General features: G+C 42.9%; 1 protein-coding gene across 1 annotated transcript in view; it reads right to left on the reverse strand.

The window, feature by feature from the left end:
* The window catches only part of LOC124775110 (ATP-binding cassette sub-family C member 4-like), a 365,777-nt gene extending 346,336 nt beyond the window's left edge, over positions 1-19,441 (reverse strand). Inside the window, exon 1 of the mRNA XM_047249941.1 lies at positions 19,282-19,441. Within this exon, the coding sequence (XP_047105897.1) occupies positions 19,282-19,355 (74 nt within the window). The 5' untranslated portion in view covers positions 19,356-19,441. The remainder of the gene's footprint in view (positions 1-19,281) is intronic.
* Between the last annotated feature and the right edge of the window lie 8,195 nt (positions 19,442-27,636).

Genomic DNA, 27,636 nt, shown 5'->3' on the forward strand with positions numbered 1-27,636 from the left:
TTTTCGAGATATTTCAAGATCTTCAGTTAAAATAAACACCTTGTATAATACATTAACTCATATGTATAGTAATCAGACGTTTGAAGCTGTTTTATACACCGGAGCTCTATTCTTTAAAGAATCGGGGAGTTACTGGTGCTGAACTAGAAATCCCCTTCACGTTCACGGTAACCTGGACGAGTGGGCCCAAATCGTGGTGTGAAAAGACGTATAGGCAGAAACATGTGACTTCTATCGACCAATTAACGTAGATAAAAGTGTCATCAGCCCGAGGGTTCGTTTGAACACCACATAGCTCATTCTAAAGACATGGAAACTCTACAAGATCAAAGTAACGTATGCATCTCGAACAGTTTTAACGTAAAAGGATTTGCAATTAAAATGGGAATTATCTTATGGTCAATCAGTACATCTGCACGTGCACAGCGGCACTTTCGACTGAAACAGCAAATGCTTTCAAAAACAAATGTAAGATTGGCAGTGTCCGCAAAACGCTTAGGAAACAATCCTTGTTATTCTTTCAAGGCCACAATAAAATTTTCAGTCCTCACGTTTTCTGCAACAGCAATGAGCTTAGGGAGCTGAACTGTGTTTGTCAGAACGTGTACTTTCTATAACGCGATTTTCTTTTAAATTTACCCCCATCAAATCAGGAAGAAGTTGTTTCTCACCATGCAATGTCTTACAATGGGCAATATGCAGTTCACTTAAAATACAAGGTAATCCATTCCAGATGTTGTAATTTTCGTTCGAGCACTGATTTTTCATTCATATATTCGACAAAAGCGTGTTTTAAATCAAAAAAATCGTTTCACACATGCCCCTGACTTCACCAACGTACTTTTCAGCACATATAAAGTCTCCATATGCTTCGATTAGTTCCTTCGAACACTGTTGCAACTGCAGTGGAATAATGCGTGCAACTTCAGAAATTTTACTATTCATACCATCAGTTTCTTCACGTGCTGTATACCTGCAAATTTAGCACGAAGTGCTTCTTGATGCAGAGAATAATGAATCCCTGGAATTTTTCTCCTTTCTCATTGTCAACTAACTCTGTAAATTCTTTCTGCATAGTATTGTAGTAGCGGTTTATAGCAAATTTGCAGTATCCTTCACCGATGCGACTGCGTAAAACAGTATATACTGAGAAGTCTAATCCGTCTATTCTGTCATTTTTAAAGGATTTTGCGCATAGATCAGTAGACTGCCTCTTTCTGTGCAAACAGCCACTGGACCTGTGGACATACTTCATACTACGAACACATAGCGAAGGGTGAATAGTGCTGACACCACGATTCTCCTGAACTGAAGAGAGTTGTGCCACACCACAACACCAAATAAAATGTTGCGCTGTACCGATTCCTTCCAGGAAGGAACAAGCAAAGCCGACACAGGCCGAACCTTGGTCTGCACGTAGCCCACACACTTGGCCCGCATGAACTCTGGCACGCTACGTCCGGCCCTGCCGTACTGGACTGTCAGCAGCCTTAAATGTGCAGCTGCACTCGCCTTCCGCATTAGAAAGGAAGTTTGACGACACTGAAAACATGTGACAGTGATTCTCTCCTGCATCGACAAGCCTACTTTGGCTGTGTATATACCCACAAGCCCGACGAGCAGATCCTGGGCACGGCATAGTTCTGCTTCAGCACCTGCCATGTGACAGTCTCTGCCACAGGGCTGACGACGCGCCCCTGAGCCCCTGAAGCTGCTAAGTATGTCACAACTGCGTTGCATACCGACGACCACTGCTTGATGGTCTCGCCATCAGGCTGCCTTCACTCTACCTCCGTCTCCACGATACTGCCCACCAGCGATCCTGGTGTAGCTTCATGGTGCGAGACACGAACTGACGTCCACTCAGCCGTGTGCCGCTGAGGTACGATGCCACCTTATGCAACACTGCAGCCAACTGTTCCAGGTTCGTCCCCCGGGTAACACCAGTATCTGTCGCACCATTGGGATACCATGTCTCTGGTAGCCAGTGGAACTACATTATGCGATCAAACGTATCCGGACACCTGGCTGAAAATGATTTACAAGTTTGTGGCGCCCTCCATCGGTAATGCTGGAATTCAATATGGTGTTGGCCCACCCTTAGCCTTGATGACAGCTTCCACTCTCGCAGGCATACGTTCGATCAGGTGCTGGAAGGTCTCATGGGGAATGGCAGCCCATTCTTCACGGAGTGCTGCACTGAGGAGAGAGGTATCGATGTCTGTCGATGAGGCCTGGCACGAAGTCGGCGTTCCGAAACAACCCAAAAGGTTTTCTATAGTATTCAGGTCAGGACTCTGTGCAGGCCAGTCCATTACAGGGATGTTATTGTCGTGTGATCACTCCACCACAGGCCGTGCATTATGAACAGGTGCTCGATCGTGTTGAAAGATGCAATCTCCATCCCCGAATTGCTGTTCAACAGTGGGAAGCAAGAAAGTGCTTAAAACATCAATGTAGGCCTGTGCTGTGATAGCGCCACGCAAAACAATAAGGGGTGCAAGCCCCCCTCCATGAAAACCACGACCACACCATAACACCACCGCCTCCGAATTTTACTGTTGGCGCTACACACGCTTGCAGTCTACGTTCACTGGGCATTCGCCATACCCACACCCTGCCATCGAATCGCCACATTGTATACCGTGATCCGTCACTCCACACAACGTTTTTCCACTGTTCAATCGTCCAATGTTTGCGCTCCTTACACCAAGCGAGGCATCGCTTGTCATTTACCGGTGTGATGTGTGGTTTATGAGCAGCCGCTCGACCATAAAATCCAAGTTTTCTCACCTCCCGCCTATCACAGTGCTTGCAGTAGATCCTGACGCAGTTTGGAATTCCTTTGTGATGGTCTGGATAGATGTCTGCCTATTACACATTACGGCCCTCTTCAACTGTCGGCGGTCTCTGTCAGTCAACAGACAATGTCGGCTCAAAAAAATGGTTCAAATGGCTCTGAGCACTATGCGACTTAACTTCTGAGGTCATCAGTCGCCTAGAACGTAGAACTAATTAAACCTAACTAATCTAAGGACATCACACACATCCATGCCCGAGGCAGGATTCGAACCTGCAACCGTAGCGGTCGCTCGGTTCCAGACTGTAGCGCCTAGAACCGCACGGCCACTCCGGCCGGCACAAGGTCGGCCTGTACCCTTTTGTGCTGTACGTTCCCTTCACGTATCCACTTCACTATCGCATCGGAAACAGTGGACCTAGGGATGTTTAGGAGTGTAGAAATCTCGCATACAGACGTATGACACAAGTGACACCCAATCACCTGACCACGTTCGCAGTCCGTGAGTTCCGCGGCGCGCCTCATTCTGCTCTCTCACGATGTCTAATGACTAATGAGGTCGCTGATATGGAGTACCTGGCAGTAGATGGCAGCACAATGCACCTAATATGAAAAACTTATGTTTTTGGGGGTGTCCGAATACTTTTGATCACATAGTGTAAGTGATGTAACCACTGCTGTCACATCAACATTCAGCATGCCGGCGAATAATTACTGCTGCCTCCTAGCAGCGTGCGTGAACTGCAAGGACGACCGCCGTGTCTGCTGCTGTGTTAAGGGTACATCACAGGCTGTCGCTGGGAGGAGTTAAGTGTCATGATACAGAAATGGTACGCGTCTTTCTACAGCCACCTACTATGGACTCATATCGTTCGGTACCAACCCATTCGACCCCCAGTGCCCAGGGTCGGAGAGTAAACAGTCGTCCTGATAACTAGAAGAATGACCCTCCCACTATCCTATAGCGATCACTGCACCACGCTGTACCTGATAAGACCTGTGTTCCCTCTGACAATGTCCTACCAAACTGGGCATCTAAGTTTTCAGCTCGGTAATCAGATTGAAATTTGGCGTAACAAACATTGGTTGCTGCAGGCGGAATTAACGGAGCATTAACACAACCATCCTGTCCCTTGCTGAGCTCCGAGGAATCCTGTTTAGAATCGTAGTGGCGTGTACGTATGAAGGCGGGTGGTGGGGTGATATGTAGTGACACAGGGCGGTGAACCATGAGACTAGTGTTGCCAGATATACCGATTTTCACTGCATGTCCTGATTTTTAGGCTGTCATGATCTGTGCCGCGTAAATCTTACATGGACCGCCGAATGTCTCGACTTTAGGGCACTGCTAGCAATTCGAAATACGTGTATTCACTTGAAAATTGGTCGAGTACATGGAAGGTCTGAAATGAGTTTCTTGACATGTCAATGGATGTAACGAAGAAAGAAAGAACAGCGTGCGCCAGGATGTCACTGTCTGCCAGTCAACTGAAGGGACACCTCACCACATGCCTGAACTATACGTTCTAAAACACTCAGCCGTGTGTCTCCCGCTGCCGTATTTTTATTACCACGCCGTTCTTTTCCGAAAAGTGTTTCAACATCTCCACTCCTCTCTCGCATAATCACTGGCCGCGACTTCTCTTTTCCTGCCACTTAGTACTTCAATTCCATGGTGGTCACCGCCCCCCCCCCCTCCCCCTGAACCCTCCCACCTGTCCGTTTCGCGTTTTTGTTTGTAGTGACTCCTAGATGTGTCTACAGCGCTGTTGATGTTTTCAATCCATTCATTCAGCGTAAATACTGCTGATAAATAATTTATAAAATATGTATCTATTTCAGGCACAGTAAATACAAACAATTTGAAAGAAGCTACACGCTAGTTAGTTATATTAAGCAGCTATGCAAACAAAACCTAAACATCAGTCCATCTTAAGTTCTTAAAGCTTCATTATTATTCTAAAGAAACTTAATCCACGCAGCAATTCATTACTAGCTGTTACCCGTGGCTGAGCTCGTAATCATTTGTTTTGTTGTGATAAGTGATTGTAAGTAAGCTACTGCATGTGCAGTAACATCAGCTGCTTGTTTGGGTAAGCACCACTCATAAGGCGCATCCCACTTTCCCCCTTTTAAGCTGTCTCAACGCACGATGCGTCGCTGTCAAGCAGTGCGTGCTGAGGGGTGTAGGCAGGAACGCACATCTATGCATCGTGCTACTGAAGTAGCTGTACATCATACAACGTGTACACTATACAGGAAATGATGTGGAACTACGGCTTAAACACATTGAAGATTGGATAAACATTGTATTCATTACTTTGAATCATGTCACATAGCATATATCAACTAATTGAAGCTTTTACACAAATATGAAAAAGTCAGAGTAAATATTTTCCCTAATTCGCGTAATATTCTTCAACTCAATGAATGTCGTACTATCCGCTTTTAAAATAGCCTATGTTGCCCCTCACGGTTCAAGCTATCTTCACACCAAATTTCATCGAAATCGGTCCAGTGGGTTAGTCATGAAAACATAACGGACAGATTTACATTCCTATTTATAGTATTAGTAGGTGTAAAATTTCCAATTACGACATCTTTTTATCCGTGCTCCAGCTTGATGAAATTAAACGTATACTGTGCCACAAGCTACGCTGAAGTCGCCTGTGGTAGCCCCATGGAAATTCGTCCAGCAGTTTTGGAGAAGTGTGTTCAAGCAAACAAAGAGATAGACAGGTTATTTTTACGGATTATTATTAGTATAGATGGGTGTATTTTTTCACATTTTACCCTTTAATGCGTCATTTATTGTTTTAAGGATTTATTTTGTAGACGATGTTATGAGTCATAGATGTCTAGAAGACTTCTAAAAAAATAGATTTTATTTTTGCGAAAATATTTTTGTTACCAGCCTAAAGTTGGAATTTTTGATCAAGAGAACAGTACGTTTGATGCAGTTGTGCCAGTCAACAAACTTTGTTCGTAATATAACACTATAGTATTTATTATGGGTAGCATAAAGCAGACATGACAAGTATTACGTTAAGAAACGACAGCGATAGTTTTGCGAGTATATAAATTTACCTAGGGAAAGTCATAAGCAGAAGCAGTGGGTCAGTGCAGTGCTCTACCCCAAAGTTGCCAATTACTTGAAACGTATGGCGAGGGACAGAGTTCTCCGTCCCTGTCTGCACAGAACGTATCATGCATCCGCCTTCTTACTTGCACATTGCTAGCAGGCATCGCTGCAAGTCATGCTGGTTGGCCTGATTTACATTTCGTGGAATTTTTGTGCGTCCTGTACTAGCATCGAGGACATCATACTCTATACAGACGCTCTGTGTGTAACCATAGAAGGGACGCCATATACGGTTTTCAGCGTACTTTGAAGTCATATCCCTGACTTTTGTGTCACGATGTTGACAGGACACCTTTTAGAGCATGCATTGTTTCGTGGATCCCAAATATGCCTCAACGTACAGATATGCATGCTGCATAATGACAGTGAAGTATGTTACACAGTGTATACAATTAATGAATTTTTTACTCACGAGAGCATTTCAGTAGTTTCGCTGGAACCTGCCCCCGAAGACGAGAATTTGACTACCCCCCCCCCTCCCAGCAACCTGTATCTTACCAATAGTGAACATATGTGACATTTACAGCTACATCTATACTCTGCAAGCTGTCTTACGGTGTGTGGCGGAGGATACTTTGTGTCCGACTGTCACTTGCCCCTCTTCCTGTTCCATTCGCGAATAGTTCGCGGAAAGAAAGAAAGAAAGTAATCCCGCGTGCGCGCTCGAATCTCCTTAATTTTGCCTTCCTGGTCTTTTCGCGAGATACGCGTTGGAGGAAGCAATTTTTTGGTTGACTGATACATATGTACTACACCGACTTGTGATCCAAGCAGCGTGTCTCTGAATCTCAAACTTCCTAAAACTCGCCCGACAATACCGAGCCTTCCATTTGCATTCCAGACAACTTATTTCATGAGCGCAATTCATTTTTATAGCTTCGCAGTGTTACGTCAAGATAACGATGTAGCAGAGTTCAAAATTGGCCAGTAATATTGTTATCTGAAAGTATTAAATCTTTTCTCGACTATATTCGAATAACTGGGTGAAATAAGTTACTAACCTGAAAATTAAGCGAATATAAATTGACATAACGTTAATCTAATCACCATAATATATGATATATGAAACTGTCCTGAAGTTTACAGGGTGTCAGTGAAGCACCCTATAGCTGCTGGTTCGATGACACATTCATATCTTATTGGCTACTTGTTTCTTAGATTTCAATTTCATAACATTCTTGAGTTAAAGACCAGATGATACGAAATGTCAGTTACATAACTGCCCATGTTATTATCTCGAATTCGGACCTTGTGGTGCATTAACTAAAAGACTTTTTTTCTCGACTTTAACTGTGTTTCAGGGAACTAGTCATAACTGTGATCTGCCTTTATAGGGTGTAGTGCTATGTGCCATGTGCTATGTGTGCATTCACATGAATCGTTATGAAAGCCACAGCACAGTGTTGGCACGTTTCAATTCAAATGGCTCTGAGCACTATGGGACTTAACATCTATGGTCATCAGTCCCCTATAACTTAGAACTACTTAAACCTAACTAACCTAAGGACATCACACAACACCCAGTCATCACGAGGCAGAGAAAATCCCTGACCCCGCCGGGAATCGAACCCGGGAACCCGGGCGCGGGAAGCGTGAACGCTACCGCACGACCACGAGCTGCGGACGTTGGCACGTTTCTTATACCTCTAAATGGCACAGACACGGCCGTCAAACTTAACGTCGCCATCCAATAAGTGGATCATCATCTAGGACCTATCATTCCTTCACTTCCTAAGACGCTACGGAGAAGTTAGGTATTTAACCCTGCATTGCTACTGGTGGGTCTCCCGGACCCTGACTTGTGTGAGCGATTCATTTTCGTTTGGTTCACAGCTCTGCACACGAGCACCGTTCCTTGTAGCTTCCTACCTAACACAGCTGTGCCATTTGCTCGTCAAGTGACGACGGAAGTCCACTGTCTAGGAGTGCTTGTAGCGTGTTTGGGTCTGCCAGACCGACCGTAGCAAGTAGGTAAGTACTTGTAGGGGCTATAAGACCCAGAGTAGCAATGATGGTATCGTTTGCCCCAACACAAATACGTTTGGAGCACACACGTCAGCTTATCAACCGACCTCTCAAAAGATCTGGCAACAGCCTGGCGGGTTTCGAACAGCAAGACCATGGAAGTGTGAACTAGAATACGGTGCCTTAGTGAGAGGACGGTGCTATGGGTGTAAAGATAGCACAAAGCAATATATTTGTTACAAATGCTCTAAGTTTGTGTGACTCAAAAAAAACGCTCAAGTTTAATTTGTAAATACCGCATGTAGTGGCCTGGTGTGGTAAAACTGGTGGAAACAGTACGTTCAAAAAACATTGTGGAGACTCTCCCTTTACTTACAACGTTTTCGTACATGTTTCTACTCATCTGTTCATACCTGAGTTTGGTTTTCGTAGCTTTCATTGTTCTACTTCGTGTGCTATGACACACGATAGTCACAGTGTGTAACCATTTTTGTCCTGTAAGGTACGTAAATGTTATAATCACTGCCTAATTCGCTTACGTAGTAATGAAGGACAACAGTTTACTCAAACCCAAAGCAAAACATGTTTGTTTACTTCATCTAGACAACATACGTGACTGTGAAGCCCTTTTGTGCTCCCTATCCTTAACAAATCAGATTGAACCGCAGGTCGGGTCTGTGAGAACCCTCGTAGCAACGGTGGTACAAACGAACACAGCAGCAACGCAGGGTTAATCAAGGACATTAACGGACAGACATGTGAAGACATTTATTCCATCACGACTTGAGGTGGCTGCCTCTGGATCAAATATCACTGTATTAATGTACATTACCTACGTCAGCTGCGTAGGAAGATATAACTGCATCCATACAGAATTACATAACAACGCTGCGTCAAAATAACACACTTAACAGACGCTGAAACTTCCTGGCAGATTAAAACTGTGTGCCGGACCGACACTCGAACTCGAGACCTTTGCCTTTAGCGGGCAAGCGTCTAACGGGATCACTTAAAACATAATTTCATACGAACACAAGGAGAGAAAATCTGCAAATCGTCTAGCTCCTTCGTGTGAAACTCAACTCAGTGGAACATATTTATAGATAAGAAAATACGCCAGTCGCGAGTTCTTTAACAGCGTATCGGTGTGCTGTCCCCGTTCTAGCTTGTTATCCTCTTGGAAACCATGGAATTTCAAACTGAGGCTGTCACTCACTGGATGGCCATCAATTTTGGTCACTAACACCAGCTACATATTTTTATTTATTTGAAACTGTGCTATTATAATCTTCCATATGATAAAACTGTTTGCCCTGAACCATTGGTAAGTTTCTTCAGCTATCATCTTGCCTGCGTTTGGTATGAATGAGTTTGAGTGCTTGATTTATGTGTTTGTGCAATTAGCAGACAATCTTGTGAAAATTTCTTTAAAGTGAGCGTGGGTTAGGAACAGAAGTCGTTACAGTACTGAAACTTGTGGACTCGATGTCTTATGTTTCATCAAGTTTGGTTTATCTCCCATTGTACAGTTTGTCAGCGTGACTGTCAGCTTTCTGTTGTGAAGAAAAGGCTCTATCCACGGATAAGGGACATCTTCAACGCCATAACATTTCAGCTACTCAAGTAGAATTTTTGGTTTATATTTTATTTACGAGAATCAGTTACTGAAACCACACTGGAAATCAGTTAACCGCGTTGTTCACAAAATAGTGTGACTTTTAAAAACTGAAAAGGGTTAGAATATAGTAACAGCTTGTTTGATGATCCCTATTCTTGTCTATGCGTATTACAACTACACGCTTAAGCATGTCAGGAAACATGCCTAGTCGCTAACTGTTTACACAGATCGGAGAAGGGGGCGGGGGGATATCAGGAGGGGAGATATTTCAACTCGGCGTATATTTGCTATCGTGGCCAGCAATCTACTGATCGACTGAGATACAAAATAACATAGTACTCCATCTCTGAATTGTCAGTTTAGATTCCCGGCGGGGTCAGGGATTTTCTCTGCCTCGTGATGGCTGGGTGTTGTGTGCTGTCCTTAGGTTAGTTAGGTTTAAGTAGTTCTAAGTTCTAGGGGACTTATGACCACAGCAGTTGAGTCCCATAGTGCTCAGAGCCAATTGTCAGTTTATAAGTGACACATGTAATGTGTATACGGATTGAAAAACAATAGTAGTAAGTAAAGAGTATCTCTGTTGCTATTCACCTGTTCCATGCAAGCACTTACATAACTGTAATTTTCGAGTTAACAATTTTATCTTCGCTTCCCACCACCGCACAATGGCACAGGTTGTCCACCGAATCACACATGTGAAATCAACTTTCATGACACATGAACTTCAATGAATGCCCCCCCCTCCCCAACCCCCGCGCCTCCCTGATCACTGAATTATAAAACTCCGAAGTGCATCATGGGATCATAAACAGAGTAATCGGTTGCCTTCAGAGACAATTTAATAATTTTCACAACGTTCTTAGGGACTGTGTACCTGAAACTATAACTGTCTGTTGTAGTTAAGAGAAGGCAGAGAGCAACTGCAGCAGTTGCTTCTAGTGTCTTGCTGACAGCTTGCGAAATGAGTATCAGTACAAACTGGATAGCACCCTGGCAACTCAGTCCGGACACAAGCGGGGTGTTTCGTACTGCCTCGTCCAGACGCATTCCATCCAGGAAGATTTTCGCGGTGCTCCTGTCGTGCGGCCGTCGAGTCAGCTGTCTTAAATATAGTGGCCGTGGCGACCGCGCACCCTACATAGGCGAGACTCGGTGGTAACCAACCTCAACCGGTTCGCACTAGGTCCGCGCTTCCTCGGAAGCCAACCGCGCCGTCGGCCGCAGCGCCGCGCGTGCAGCCAGCGGCCACAAACGCCGCCTCAATCCTTTGTGCGCCGGCCGCTGCAAGCGGAATTTCTACCCAACTTGGCACGCAGGTGTAATCACAGTCCCAACTGGCTGCCCACTGACCACGAAAATACTATGAAAAGAGAGGCAGCGCCCCATCTCTTCTAGCAAAGTCAGGCACTACGGCTTATCTGCAACTGTTCCAGACTGATACAAGGTCGCGTGGATAAATCAGGTCAAGTTCGCTGTACGGTTCCTACGGGAGTCTTTAAATCGTTGCACAACAACTGAGCGTTTTTCTACGATGAAGGAAGGGGGCAAATGAGCCACTATTCACGTTGGAAATTGTCAGATCAGGCCTTCTACGATCAGAGTGTTGATGATGGAAAGGTGTTGTGGTTTTCAGTTCGATGACTGGTTTGATTTATCTCTCCTCGTTAGTCTATGGTCTGCAAGCTTCTTCATCTCTACGTAATTGCCGCAGCTTACATACATTTTAACCATCTTACTGTAGTCAAGACTTCTTCTCTCTCTACAATTTTTACTCCATAACCAAACTGCCGATTCCTTGATGCCTCAGAAAGTGTCCTATAACCGATCCCCTCCTTTGGTTAAGTTGCCCCATAATTTTTTATTCTCCACAATTCGAATCAGTACCTCATCATGAGTCGTCAGGTCTACCCTTCCAGGCTTCAGCATTTTTCTGTAGAGCCATATTTTTTAAGGTGCTATTCATTCTTATTTGAAGTGTTTATAGTCCAGGTTTCATTTCCGTAGAGTTAAAAAATGGTTCAAATGGCTCTGAGCACTATGGGACTTAACTGCTTAGGTCATCAGTCCCCTGGAGCTTAGAACTACTCAAATCTAACTAACCTAACGACATCACATACAGCCATGCCCGAGGCAGGATTCGAACCTGCGACCGTAGCGGTCGCGCTGTTCCAGACTGTAGTGCCTAGAACCGCTCGACCACTCCGGCCGGCCTTCCGTAGAATGCTACACTCTATATAAATACCTTCAGAAAAGACTTCCTAACACTTAAATTTGCATTCCATGTTAACAAATTTTCCTTTTGCAGAAACACTTTTGTTGCTACGCCAGTCTGCATTTTGTATCCACCCTACTTCGGCCATCGTCATTTATTTTGCTGCGAAATAACAAAATTCGTCTCCTGTTTCTGCGTCCCGTTTCCTAATCCAATCGCCTCATCATCGCCTGATTTAATTCGACTTTATTTCATTACTCTTGCTTTACTTTTGCCGATCATCCTATAACCGTTTTTCGAGACACTTTGGCACAATTATAATACCATCGGCGGCAAACCTCAAAACTTTCATTACTTCTTCCTGAATTTTAATTTTCTATCCAAATTTGGCTTTGGTTTACTTCACAGCTTGCTCAGTGTACGGATTGGAAATCTTCGGGGATAGGCTACAGCCTTATCTTAATTACCTTTTCGACCACTTCTTCCCTTTCATGTCCTCAGACTGTTATGACTGCAATTTGGTTTCTGTATAGGTTGTAGATCACGTTTCGGTCCCTGTATTTATCCCTGCTACGTTCAGAATTGCAAAGAGATTAGAACTACGATAATACAGTGGTATTTATAAACAGACTTTCTTCGCGTTAAAAAGTATTTCTCTAAATACTACGAGAGCCTTCCACCGTGACCCAAAGTAAAAGACAAAAAATTTATATAATTTACCTCAGGTTTTCGCGAGATATTTCTGTTCACACGGCCTAAGCTACATTGAAACAGATTTTTTCAAAAATAGATGTTTGGAAAAAATTTATTTCTGAAGCACTGTGGCCTTTCTTTACATGGATTTTCGATAGTTACAAGCTGTTCTTACTATCAGCTTTGATGGATTCCTCAACGAAATACATCCGGCTGGTAGGTCTTGAACTCATGACCTTACAAAACGGCGAGAGAACCTAAACTTTAACATCATATTCTCCATTAACACAAGCTTTATATTTGTATCCTATTGACCTCAAAACTGAAATTGCTGCTAAGGGATTTAATAACGAACATATGCGATATATTGTAATCGATTCTTCTTTTAATTCCAAAAGCGGGATTCAAAGTAGACAGTGTAGCTGCAACCAGCTTTAATCTTCCGTTTTAGTCTTATTAAGAACCTTACTGATAGTGACTATTTTCCTCTCAGTACGATCCTTATGTTTGTGGCACAACTTGACTAGAAGAAGGGATCGGTTGGTAGGACATGTTCTGAGGCATCAAGGAATCACCAATTTAGTATTGGAGGGCAGCGTGGAGGGTAAAAATTGTAGAGGGAGACCAAGAGATGAATACATCAAGCAGATTCAGAAGGATGTAGGTTGCAGTAGGTACTGGGAGATGAAGAAGCTTGCACAGGATAGAGTAGCATGGAGAGCTGCATCAAACCAGTCTCAGGACTGAAGACCACAACAACAACAATCCTTATCGCATTTCCATACACACAGATCTTCAATGTGTGCAATCTAATTCCTGCTTGGTTTCTCGAACTTACGTAAGCCTGCAGTGATGAGACTACAGCCGAGAGCACATCGCTAAGTAACAAGGCGTGGTCGATGATTGTTGATAGGTGTATTCCAGCAGTGTTGTATCGTTGTGTAAGCATTCATTCCAGTTTTACGTGTGAGTCAGGTTCTGAACCATAGACCAAATTACTCGTTCTAGCATTAGCATTTATTTCATTGGACATCCTTGGCGCCGGAACGCCAGAACTTAAAAATACTTCGTCGTGATTTAAGGTGAGGATCTGAGACACGTATAATTACCTCATTTTCCGGTAGGAAAGCGACCGGAAAGAATTTAATATATTAGGAAAGAACTAAAGCATACAAATTAAACATTTTTTGCTTGTTCTTCCAGTGGGGAAAAGCAAGTCACACTTTTAAAGATATATTAATATATCATTCTGTGATTCCACACTTGCCAAAACTTTACGTTTTCTTTTTTAGGCTTAAAATATCATTGAATGCTACGTCATAGAGACAAAAGGTCTCAGGGTTTAGATGCATCAGGGAATATGAGGACTATGCTCTAGATTACGCCTACACGACCACCCAGCTATTCAGTGTAAATGGCCCTGAAAATATAAAAATGATTGAAATATTCCATGTTTTACATAAAGCGAAAGTCACTTTTATGAAAGAGTGATATCTGGTTTTACTGCGAAGGAATTCACATATACGTCCATATCATCAGGTAACTGAGGCACCGATGACTATAAGTGCGTTGAACTTGTATTTATTTTGGTATAAGCACATGCTTGTGTAACAGCATGTATTTTACATCCGATGTAAAACATTGTAAATGAATGTATCTAGTGATAGTTTATTACCGAAAAATATCTCGAACATATAAAAAGAGGCGCAACAGTGAGGCGACTCCGTTCCTTACTGTTAGGCCAGTTCCAGACATTGGAAAGATCTTTTCAAGCGTTTCCGTATCGCCCCGTGTAAAGTTGGCTCTACTAGTGACTGCTGACAGTTGTGCAGCTGTAAAATAATAAAGGGCGTCAGCAGATCTATATCTGATTCCAACGACTGCTGCAAAAACGTTCACTCGTGCAGTTGTAGAAACAGTTAACAGGAACTAAACTTCAACCGAGTGTGCCCTTCCAGACAATGAAATGCACCCTGGTATTGATCCATTCCACTAGCTCCACCCTGTTCCCTCCCTGTGCTACCCCACACTTTCCCTCTCCATACCATGGGCCGGCTCACACCCCAGCCCTCGATTGTATTTCTATCCCCTACCATCCACTCCCCACAATTACCCTCACGTCTTCTTTGCCCGCCTCACTGTCTTGTCTGCTACAGCCAAGCCAGACCGCTACTCTTTTGCTCCTGGAGTACCAGTTATTCTTCGTGTTTTCCTGTCCTGTTGACACATAATATGAAACCGAATATCGCACTGTGCTAATTTGGCACAATTCTGTGGAAAAACAACATAGAAATACACATTCTGTTTGTGAGGAGAAACAAACCGACGCTTTCTGTTGACGTTGGGAGTCGTATGAACACGAGATAGCAGTATTTGCTTGGGTTTAATCCTTCCATGCATTGCAAAAACTAAATTGCAAGTATCTGCGGAAACACCGACAAAAAATGCACCTGTCGAGTCTTAGAAGAGACACGCGGTATATAAAAGAAATATTTATTTATTTCATTCGTTTCGACTCTTTTGGATCACGGATCACATGTTCAGTACGTCTTCTTTCTTATCGTTCTATTGCTCCTCTTTCGTTCTATTGCTCCTCCTGGTTCTCCCTGCTTCCGTGATCTTAATTTCAGTTCTGGCATCAGTCCATATGTGGGCTTCCACTGTATTCCTTTAGCCGGATCTATCCGCCACTACTGCGTACGGATTGTTTTCGCTTATTCCAATCCTCCTGACACTTTCATCCTGTTGTTCCCTGTTAATCATGTTGCGTCCCATATCTTCTTGGTCAACGTGCTGTCGTCCGTCCTTTGCAAATCTCAGTCTTTCGTATCATGCTTGAAACTGGTTCCAAATTCTCATAGAGTTCCTGAGTTGATCTACATATCGAGACTTCTTGTTTTTTTGTACCTGAGATGTTTCTCAAGATCTTTCGGCATATATGACGTGAAGGCTGTGACAGAAACGAAGGTGCAGCGTCTGTGCTCCAGAGGAGCGGCTGCAAAACGCACAGGTTCACGAATTACGCCTCGTCTGTTTCGACTGGCGGACCCCCGCCTGCAAGGCAGTACGAGGAGCGGTCTGTGATCGTGGAACATGTGATCAGCAAGTCGCCAATACTTCCAGCTGTTATTGCCAGCCCTGGTGAATGCTGATGATGCCACCGCTTCTTTAGTCAAGCAGCTTCTCATTTGGCCTCGCAAGGGCTGAGTGGATCCCTACCAGACCTCCCTACCTCAGGAAAAATCTGAGGAAGTACCAGGAATCGAACCTGGCTCCTTTCACACCGAAGGCAGCGGCGCTAACCATTCAGTTACGGACGAAACAAAAATAAAAAACACAGCTGAATTTTAAGTTTTTTCGGAGGTTTTCTCCATCAACAGGTGGCAGTTTCGGTGTTTAGTTCAGGTGCATTGCTCCTGGGAAAGCAATGACATCAAAGCATCTGCATCTTCGTTGTGTACTTTCGTCGATGAAAGTACAAAGCAAAGGCGCATAAAACTGCAGCTAGTTCGATATCAGTGCATTTCTCACGAGGAAAGTAGGCATTAAAGATGAACAGTAATGCAGGTATTTCGACGTCGTTGGTTTCCTAGGAGCAATATACATGAAGTGAAGACCGCAACTGCCTCTTGATTAGTAAGCAAAACCTCCGGAACCTTCCGTAAATAAATAACTTAAAATTTAGTGATTGGTTTCTTTGTGTTTTTATTTATATTTTAAACAGGCATGCGTGGAAACAGCCTGCCAAATCTGTGTACATATAAACTTACAAGTCATTTGGTAAAGGGAACTTTGTCATTATGTATCGTTCTGTTTCCAGTTTCTCTTATGCATCAGGGAATGGAGGCTAATAAGAGGAAGACTAACCTCCTCATATTCTGTTACAGCAAAATGTGAAGAACATTATATAGACCAATATATGCCATCCCAGATGACACAAGACAGAAGCTGATTACAAAAATTCACATCTACTTTTACTCAAATATTCTGGAACATCAATCCACAACGCGCTGTGTAGGGTACACTCTACTATTATTTGTCAATCCCCTCCATATTCCAGATGCAAATAAAGCACAGGAGAAATAACTGCTTACTTTCAATAATATAAATAAGAGAAGCAGCAATATTGTTTTAAACTTGTCCAGTACCTTTTGATGAAAATAATGTTGTCTTTCTTCTGAAGATTTCCATTTAAAGTCCTTGACTATCTCTATAATTTTTGTACTGACAAGTGGATATGTAAAAGTCAGACATTAAACTTCCAGAGTCTTTCAATTTTGTCTTGTCACACAACGTGGTGAGTATCTCAAACACTGCAGCAATACTCTTAAATAAGTCACGAAAGTGCTGTGGACCTAAATACATTTACAGATGTGTTACATGTTCTCAGAGCTCTTCTACTTAATCATGGTTGTCAATTTACTTTTCCTAAAATCGGCTGTGTGTATTTATCCTACTTTATATTGCTACGCAAAGTATCCCCCTCACATTTAATCAAAATGACTCAGATCGACATCATACCACTAACGTTATAATCCAAAGCTCCGGAGTCATCTTTTTACAGTAATTAGGAGTATTTCATAAACATATATAAATGTTTCGTATTTTAAGTATATTGTTAACATGCTTACACCGCTGGTTGTCCTCTACCATCCACATAGGGCGTGGAGGGTTGAAACAACAATAAAGGATCAAAATGGGCATATTTGTCGTAGTCCAAGAAGCTAGAGAAAGTGTGACCAGTAATACCGGTTGCTTTTGTCGGGAGACGGAATGTGAAACAGCAGTAAGGGTGCAATGCTGCCCTTAGTCTGTACGCAGCGGCTGCGAGTCGCAGAGCGGTGAACGCTTGTGCGGACGCGCCTGTCTGCCTAGTGAGCGCGCACCGCTACCACCCGCCCATTCACTGCCACCGAGCGATGCTCGCCCTTCGCTCTCCATCCTGTGTGCCACAGCTAGCTAGCACAGCACATGCCAACAACCACAGAGATTAACGTACAGCAAGTTACTGCGCGGTAAAGGAAAGAACACGTGGCTAATACCATAAAACTGAGGTCCACAGTAATGTTTTTAAGCGCGGAGGAGGAACGAATGACCGTTTTAGACTGTTCTACTTGCCAAAAATAATAGAGAGTTGTTTTTTTATTATTTCTTCGTTTATTCGATGAAAATCTTCTTCCTAGCGAAACAGTCATTCAATTAAATTGCCAACTTTGCAAAAGAAAATTTGGAGTCGATCGGTATTTAAATTTGACAGATGATGCTTTACCATTTCTCCGCTGATCATAAGGGCATCTGTGATCTCATGATGAACTAATAGCAACAGTTGATCAGAAGTTTCAGTTAACATTTGTAATGATTTGAACTGTATTAGAAATACAAGTGTGCAATTGTTGCCTATACTTTAATCGAAGGCGACTTTTCTTTTTTACGGGAAGTGTTTCTACCTTTAAGGCTGCATGGAAGTAATTAAGTAAAGATGAAATTGTATCGCATTCAAAAATTCTAGCGTTTATAAGACATAACGGAAAATTAAATATTCATTGAATCACCCGATGTTTTACAAGAACAATTTAAAAGCAACTGGTTGTTTTCAATAAGGTGACGCGCAACTCGATCGTTTTTATTGAGAATGGATCCTCAGCTGGAATGAATAATAGTTTACATGATTTAGTCCCTCCAGCAGTTGATTTCTTCTTTTTTTTTTTGTACTATTCGGCAATTTCCGTCATTGGACCACGATCAAGTTCGTACAAAAAATTCATGGGTGTCCATTACACTATGCCTGTGTCCAGGTGCAGAGACTTGTATGGTATAACGCGCCATCGATAAATTTTTTGTAAAGATTCTCGATTATAGTCTGACAGAAGCTGTACAATACGACAACGAATAAATGAAGAAAATGACAACTGTAGTTGGCTTTAAATCATTTAATTGTGACATACAGTTGTTGTGCAAAATATAATTTTTCGAAAACGTGTCTAGGAGCTGTAAATCGTCGCCTCCTTAAGATAAAAACTAGTTCAATTCTAGCACAGCGCAACACGAGGTTAGACGCATTTGATTTCGTGCTGCCTGTTGTAGTCTAAGCTTCAAAGACTTTATACAAGAGGGAAAGAAAAGGAATGAAGTTGTTTCGATACTGACTCTTTGTCAATCTTGTCCAGATATTGTTCCGGAAGTACGGGAAACGGACTTAAATGGAATGAAGTACACATTTCTTTTATGTTGCACTACTTAGGTGAAGTACGCGACTGTAACAACCAAACACCAAACACCAGAAATTTACGACCACTGACCGGTAGACAACAGAACTCGTCGAGCAAACCCCACACTTAAAACATCATTTCCATCCCTCCCCCCCCCCCCCCCTCTTTTTTTCTTGTTGATGCACTTCGTAAACGAAGAGAGCAAATAGGTGTAACGCTATTTTGAGCCACGATCCGCTTCTCATGACAATGAGGCACGTGCAATACGTCTGATACCCGCCAAGGTATCATTATCCTCCGACTTCATAGATCGCATTCTTTTAATACCAGGCACACAAACATTTCACCTTTCTAAACCCATAAATCTTGTAGCTGTCAGTTGTTACTGAATGCCACATTCTAAACATTGCGGTCAAAGCGTCCCAATGAATGCATTATTGTGGAAAAATAAAAGACCCAAAAAATTAAAATAAATCATAAAACTATAAGCCGTTCGTCATTCCCAACCTGCAACGTAAGGGAGCTTCAGAAAAAAATTTCAGAATTTAAACAACTTTCACCGCGGCATTGTCAGTGGTACAGACGGGGGTTTAGCGTCTGTCGTTGCTGGAGGGGTAGAGAGAAAGGCGTGCGTGTACTCACCACATATACAGCCTGGACACAGGGTTGGCGGTCAGCCGGGGGTTGGGCTCGCTTCGGTACGTCTTGGAGTCCATTCTAGTAGCGGTCGGCTCGCGGCTGCCCTCTCATCGCAGTCTTGCCACACGCCTCGGCCGCACCTCGCGCCACCAGCTCGCATCGAGCACTGCCGCCGACCGGGCGCGCGCACGCTTATATTCGCCCCTCTTATCTCCCCCGCCACAATGTCCTTTCTGCCGAAGTGCTGCCAGCAATTTGCACGACCTTATTGACGCTCTCCGTTGGTCATCAGCTGACGCTGGCGTACACGCACAGCTTCCTTCACGCACCTGGTTAGCATTTATTTCAGCACTTTGTACAGCAATCATCCACCTGCCCCAAAGTTGCAGAAGAAACAAGACGCTCATTTAGTGTACACCAGGTATTTTCTCAAATATATAATTAAAAGTTTCTCAACGGGCGACATCAGAATAATGTATTAGTTTGGTGCATAAATTTGTAGTGTTTTTCCGTAAGTTTAATAAACACGACAGATAACAAAACAGAGACCTTAGTTATCAAGAATATATTCTCCTTCACTAATTACAAGTCTGCCAACACTGGGGTAGCTCTTTGCTTCCGCGACTGTGGAAATCATGTGGTTTTGAGGCGAAGAAGAAGCTATGTTCGAAAGGCATTTTTATCCAGAAAGAGAGTTCCTTGAAGGTTGTTCGACAGAGAGCGGAAAAGATGAAAATCTGAGAGCGCAAGATCAGGTGAATAAAGCTGGGTGAGGTAGTAACTCCACAACGTAACTCCTGTATAGTGTTTTTGTCAGTCTAGCAGAATGTGGGCAGGCGTTATCGTGGAGTAGCAGCACTTTTCGCAGTCTTTCTGGTCGTTGTTATTGGACTGAGTCTGCAAGACGTCTGAGTTGGTGGCAATAAATGCGATGGTTAAACCTCGAGAAAGCAATCCGTAATACACCACAGCATCGCTGTTCCACCAGATGCATAACATCTAATTTGGATGTGCGCAGGTATTATTACGGGGAGCTGTCGCTTTCTTTGGGCTCAGCCATTCCTGTATTTTCATTACGTTTTCATAAAGACGCCACTTCTAGTCACCAGTAACAATACAAGATGTGAATGATCGGTTCTGTTCACGAGCCAGTTGATGACGAGCAATCAAAGACGCACATGTGGCCACCGACCGATTTTTGTGATTTCTAGCTTAGAGCATGCGGTACCCATACTCCCGATTTTTGAACCTTCCCCATTATATGCAAATGTCGCACGTGATGGAATGATCGCAGTTCATTACATTTGCCACGTGTCGAGTGTACTGATGTGGATCATTGTGGATTAATGCATTTAAATGATCATCATCATATCATGAAGAGTGGAGAGTCACTAATATCAAAACGAGCCTCCCTAAAACGAGAAAACCATTTGCTTGTCTTGTTGTGTCCAGTGGCCTTACCCCCATAAACGGTGCAAATGTCTCTGGCTTCCTCCGCTGCTGCCACCCCTATATGTCGGAAATGTTAATTCCTCCATTTGGCTCTCCATTTCCTAGCGTCCACAGCGCCACTCACTATCTCCAGATGACAAAATGACAATGTGTAAACTCAAATATAGCAACAGTGAACTTCAAATAAAAATGATGATTGATAAATGAACCCATAGCAACCGGAATACCAACATGCAAAATAAAAACGAACTAATGCACAAACGTAATATATGATTTTACGTAAGTTAATTGTTGCACCAAAAATACAAGCCACATTGATGACGAAGAATAATTTATTTTTATGCCACACTTGTTAAATCTGCAGTTTCATTTAATTTTTACCCGTATTGGTCTATCGTATAATTTCTTATAAGTCATTGAGTAGATTTGATGGAGTCATTGCTGGATGGCGGGAATCTCATCAAACCCATGTAATTCTCTCGAAAAAATGTTATGTAAGCTATAAAAAATTAAAATAATCGGAAAAAATATCTCGGATGGGGAAGGAGATGGATGGGGGTGTAGCTTCTGTTTGAGTATAATGTAACGAAAGAACATGAATAGTGTTCAGTCGTTCACCTTCCAACAGATCTTCTCCAGCTTCTCTTAGCTGCCCACTGAAAACCATCCAAAATGCAATAAAAGTTATTTGTACAAGGTGATAGGATGGTAATCAGTTTTAAATAATTAACAGAGCTAAATAAAATAATTATTAAGCCAACAAGTACAGATGGGTTATGCTTACCTGCTGTCAGTACAAGCTCAGACGACAGAAAAAGTAAGAAACCAGGCTGAAGACATGTGAAGTAATATTAACCGTTTCTTCTCAGAGATATAAAACACCCATCTTACACAGTTCTAGAAATTTAGTTAAATGTAAATTTACATTATGATCATGAAGGTTTCACTGGGTTCTTGGCAAGCAGCACGCAAGCAAAGTATTTTATCAAATACGTTCAAGAACAAACAGGATTTTTGGTGTACTGGATCATTTTAAGCATCAGTTAAATATAAAATAAAAGGCAACGCTATATCTGACCCTAAAAAGTGGAACACATTTTGTCGTTAAAAAAGAATATGGCAACGGTGGACCATTTACATGCTTGTCCACTACATTAACCTTAAGCTACCGCCAACAGGAACAGCTTTGACAACTTTTACAGAGCAGTCATCTTACCTCACAGAAACACAGTGACCGTCTTGTAATTATTATTATTATTATTATTATTTATGTATTTATTTAATTACATTTTATGGCCTTCATTGGACCGCTCTAGCCAACTTTATACAAAGAATTTTTCAGTTTCCTGGCAGCCCAGTACACTTCTTCATTCTCTCAGATCACATCCTTCTTTCTTCATCGGAAATCACCCTATTGTCTGTTGATTCTCGTTTGCAGTCTGGTTTGTTTGTCTGTGAGTTTCCTGATTTTGTCAGTTTTGTTTCTTAGGTCTTCCAATGTAATCTGTAGCTCATCCATATCTTCCTTGATTTCTGTAATCCACTTAATGTTGCACTTACTGTTCCACAATTTTTCTATTATTCTCCTGAGGATCCTGTTCTCTGATGTTCTGATTAGATGTCCGAAAAATGAAATGCTTTTCTTCCTGATTGTACTCATTGCCGGTTCTATTTCCTTGTAGACTGTTTCATTTGTAGCTACTCTCCAGTGTCCATCTTTCTGGTACGATTTGTTGATGCACGTTCTGATGATTCTTCTCTCTATTTTCAGTATTTTGTCTATTTCTGTAGTGTTAGTTGTTTTGAAGATGGTTTCACTTGCGTATGTTATTTCTGGTTGAGTGGCTGTTTTGTAGTGTTTTAATTTTGTTGCTATTGACAGGCTCTTTTTGTTGTAGGTGTTCTTGGTGATATATTGTGTTCTAGTCAATTTGTATATTATGTTATGCCATGTTGGCTTTTCATTGAGGTTATGTGCTATGATTTCTCCCAGATATTTAAATTTATCTACAATTTTCATTTCTTGATTTCTTGGTTTCCTATGGCAATTTTGTTTATGAGTGGTGGGTCAGTTAACATGATGATTGTTTTTTCAAAGGATATTCCAAGACCAACTTTCTGTGCTATTTCCTGTAGTGAGATAACTTGTTGAATCAAATTTTCACTCTACAGCGGAGTGTGCGCTGATATGAAACTTCCTGGCAGATTAAAACTGTGTGCCGGACCGAGTTAGAGTCTCGGTCCGGCACACAGTTTTAATCTGCCAGGAAGTTTCGAGATAACTTGTTGTTTGGTTTCCTGAATACTGTTGGACAAGAGAGCAAGGTCATCAGCAAATCCGAGACAATTTAAACTTATTATTATATGAATGCTACTTTTTTTCACCCTCCGATCGGTCACGAAATGTAAAGCACAGTCAAAATCAAAAATGTTTTATTTGCATCATTTAGCTAAAAGTTCCACTTCAGAAATAGTCGCCGTTCAAACTTAGACATTTGTCTTAGCACGTTACCAACTTTCTAAAACGTTCGTCTTAGACTGTGGCCGCCTGTAATTTCCGCCAATGTCCGACGCTTGTTTTGCAGCTCGTTGGCTGTGCCAATGTGCTTCCCTCATAGCCAGCGGTTAATGAGAGCGAAGAGATGACAGTCAGAGGGAGCCAAGTCTGTACTGTATGGTGGGTGATCAAACACTTCTCATCGAAAACGCTGCAGGAGAGTCTTCATTGCACCTGCAGTGTGCGGCCGAAAACTGTCATGAAGAAGGAAACGCACGACAGTTACTGTATGTGGGCTGCGTGAAATCAGGCGAAACCACTCAAGAGGCACTTCACACTTGGCGTGAGACACTACTGTTTTAGGGCTTTCTATGTGCTCACTGTGCGCTCAGATCTGAAACGTCACAACACATCTGCGCCAAGCTTCACCGGATTTTCACTGCGGTTTAAAAAAAACTTCCTTCGTATGTTTCGCCCTCAGTCCACACAAGTTTCAGCTTTTTTCAAAGACTTCATCAGATGATCCTTACAAAAAAAAGTGAAATAGTAAAAATTAGGAAATTAAATTTGATACATAATTTAATTTCTTAGTAATTTACTATACCCCTCGCCCTTCTTTCGAAAACAGATAATCCAGTGATGACTTAGTAATGAGTCGAAATTTCTGTGGCCTCTGCTGAAATATGTCTTCTTCTTTGTCTGTTTCCATTTTCGTTACGGGGTCGGCATTGTTATTTATGTTTTGAACTTTAGTGAGAGTTGATGGGAGAATGCCCTTCCTTATTCCACCACTCCACCTGGGATGGAATCTGTGTACCCCATCAGCCTGTGTCTAGAGAGTCAAGTATGAGACCGTTTTCTATTTCTTTGCGTAACGTTTATCTGAGGCAGGGTTTGGGTACCAGCCCGGTATTCACCTAGTCGCATGTGGGAAGTCGCCTAAAAACCACATCCAGGCTGGCCGGTTCACCAGCCCTCATCGTTAACCCGCGAGGCGGCTTCACCTCCCCGAATCGCGGAAGCGGCGCGATAACGCACTGGGTTATCCAGGTGGACCTTGAGGCTGAAATATATAACAATAAAAATGCCAACTATCTTTAACCTGCTGTGTTATCTGATACGTACCAAAACGCTTCACAACACCGTAAATCATTAGTCGCGAACTGAAGTTTGTAGAAATATGACAAATTACGAAAACATTTATATGTTAGAAATATTGCAAACAGCGTCGGCAAAGTTACATCAGATTTACCAACACTTTTAAACAAGTGGGAAGCACCAAATAATACGAGAGAAGGATTATTTAATGAATATACTTATATGTGTACAAATAAACTTTGGAAACACTAAAATGGTCAGCTTTAAATTCACGCAAAATTCACTTCAATGAAATTTCTGAAATTTTCATCGAGAAAGGCAAATTTTCCTCATATTTCACTGTAAGAGGGCCAGTTATACGAATGATGCCTTGATAAGTAAAAACTTTGTCCTCTGTCAGTTGTTCGAAGATAGGACTCTCCATTTCTATATAACCGACAAGAACTTGTTTGAGGTTCTCTTCCTCGTAATTGCTCAATGCAGTCTGGCACTATGGTGTCTGTGACTCGGGATGCATTATTTTCAATTGTTCGAATTAGGATATTACACGTTTCATGTGCTTCTCCATTGCACATTTCCTAACTACTGCAAGAGATAGCAAGTTAAAGAGTAGTATCAATATAATTTTTACACTTGCGGCCTCCAACCTTGGACGTAATGGGTCGTGGCATGCCTAGCAAAAGCGAAAAAACCATGATCTGAAAAGGAGTACGGAAAAAGTTCAGAAAATTACGAAATCCTAGGCTGGAAATTTCGTCCCGTTTCCACCAAGTTTCCTGGCGCAGCATCGTCAAGTGATATTATTATACCTAAATTTAATGTAAATCTATTAAGCTGGTGCATAATTTTCTGTTTTGCATGTTGGTATACCGGATGCTATGGGTTTGTTTATCGATTGTCATTTTTATTTGTATTTGATTGTTGCCATATGAGTTTACATGTTGTCATTTGGAGATAGTGAGTGGAGCTATGTAAGCTATAAAGCGGAGTGGCCGGTGGAGAAATCAGAACATTCACGACACGTTCTTCTGGTAGAGTTCAATAGAGGGGTGACATGAGCAGAGGCCACCAGAAACATTTGCGCCATGTGTGGGGATAATGCCATTGGACAGAGCAAGACAAGTAAATGGTTTTCTCGTTATAGGGAGGATCGTTTTAATATTAGTGACTCTCGACGTTCACTAAGATCGGGGTTTGATGAAGATCGTGTAAACGCATTAACCTACAATGAACCACGTCAGTGGACTCGAGAACTGGCAAATGTGATGAACTGTGATTATTCGACCACGTGCGACATTTGCATGTGATGGGGAAGGTTCAAAAATCGGGTGCATGGGTACCATATGCGCTAAGCCAAAATCACAAAAATCAGCGGGTGGCCATCTGCGCATTTCTGCTTTCTCGTCATCAATTGTCTCGTGAACAACACCGAACATTCCTATCCTGCATGGTTACTGGTGACGAGAAATGGCCTCTCTATGCCAATACAACGAACAGAAAGGAATGGTTGAGCCCAAACAAATCAGCAACTCCCCGGACAAAGACCTGCGCGCATACGCAAAAAATAATGTTATGTATCTGGTGGAAGAACGATGGAGTGGTGTACTGCGAATTGCTTTCCCGAGGTGTAACCATCACTGCCGACATTTATCGTCAACAACTGAGACGTCTTGTGGACACAATCCAACAATAATGACTAGGAAGACTGCATTAAATGCTGCTTCTCCACGATAACACCCGCCTGAATTCTGCTAGACTGACAGAAAACACTATTCAGGAGGGTTGGGAAGGCATACCGCACCCATCTTATTCACCTGATCTTGCGCTCTCAGATTTCCACTTTTTCCGCTGTCTAGCGCAACAACCTTCAAGGAACTACCTTTCTGGATGAAACTGCTCTCTGAACGTGGTTCGACAAGTTCTTCGCCTCAAAACCACGTGATTTCTACAGTCGCTGAATCGGAAAGTTATCCGATTGTTGGCTGACTGTGTAAATAGTGAAGGAGAATATACACACTTCAAGCAAAGTTTTGCACCACCTCGGTTCCTAGAATTCCGGAACCTGTACAGAAAATTCGAATAGAGATAAACATAAACGTCATTTCCGCCCTTTTTATTGCTCATGAAAACCACACATTACATGTTGTGCCACCATACAGCGAAACCTTCAGAGGTTGTGGTCCAAACTGCTCTACACACCGGTACCTCTAATGCCCTGTAGCACGTCCTCTGGCATTGATGCATGCCTGTATTCGTCGTGGCATAATATCCACAAGTTCATCAAGGCACTGTTGGTTGATGGGTCACGTCCATAAACACCTCTTTTCAATCTATCCCCGGCACATTCGATAGGGTTCATGTCTGGAGAACATGCTGGCCACTCTAGTCGAGCGATGTCGTTATCCTGAAGGAAGTCATTCACAAGATGTGCACGATGGGGACGTCAAGTGTCAATATGCTGCCGATATGGTTGCAGTATCGGACGGAGGATGGCATTCCCGTATCGTACAGCCGTTACGGCACCTTCCATGACCACCAGTGGCGTACGTCGGCCCCACATAATGCCACCCCAAAACAGCAGGGAACCTCCACCTTGCTGCACTCGCTCGGCAGTGTGTCTGTGTTCAGCCTGACCGGGTTGCCTCCAAACAAGTCTCCGCCGATTCTCTGGTTGAAAGCATATGCGACACTCATCGGTGAAGAGAACGTGATGCCAGTCCTGTGCGGCCCATTCAGCATGTTGTTGGGCCCATCTGTACCACGCTGCATGGTGTCGTGGTTGCAGAGATGGATCTCACCATGGACGTCGGGAGTGAAGTTGCGCATCATGGAGTCAACTACATACTGTTTGAGTCGTAACACGACGTCCTGTGACTGCACGAAATGCATTATTCAACATGGTGGCGTTGCTGTCAGGGTTCCTCCGAGCCATAATCCGTAGCTAGCTGTTACCCACTGCAGTAGTAGCCCTTGGGCGGCCTGAGCGAGGCGTGTCATCGACAGCTCCTGTCTCTCTGTATCTCCTCCATGTCCGAACAACATCGCTTTGGTTCACTTCGAGACGAGCGGACACTACCCTTGCTGAAAGCCCTTCCTGGCACAAAGTAACAATGCGGACGCGATCGAACAGCGATATTGACCGTTTAGGCATGGTTGAACTACAGACAACACGGGCCGTGTACCTCCTTCCTGGTGGAATGACTGGAACTGATCGTCTGTCGAACTCCCTCCGTCTAATAGGTGCTGCTCATGCATGATTGTTTACATCTTTGGGCGGGTTTAGTGACATCTCTGAACAGTCAAAGGGACTG

Source organism: Schistocerca piceifrons, chromosome 2 (assembly GCF_021461385.2).
Source record: "Schistocerca piceifrons isolate TAMUIC-IGC-003096 chromosome 2, iqSchPice1.1, whole genome shotgun sequence".
Taxonomy (NCBI): domain Eukaryota; kingdom Metazoa; phylum Arthropoda; class Insecta; order Orthoptera; family Acrididae; genus Schistocerca; species Schistocerca piceifrons.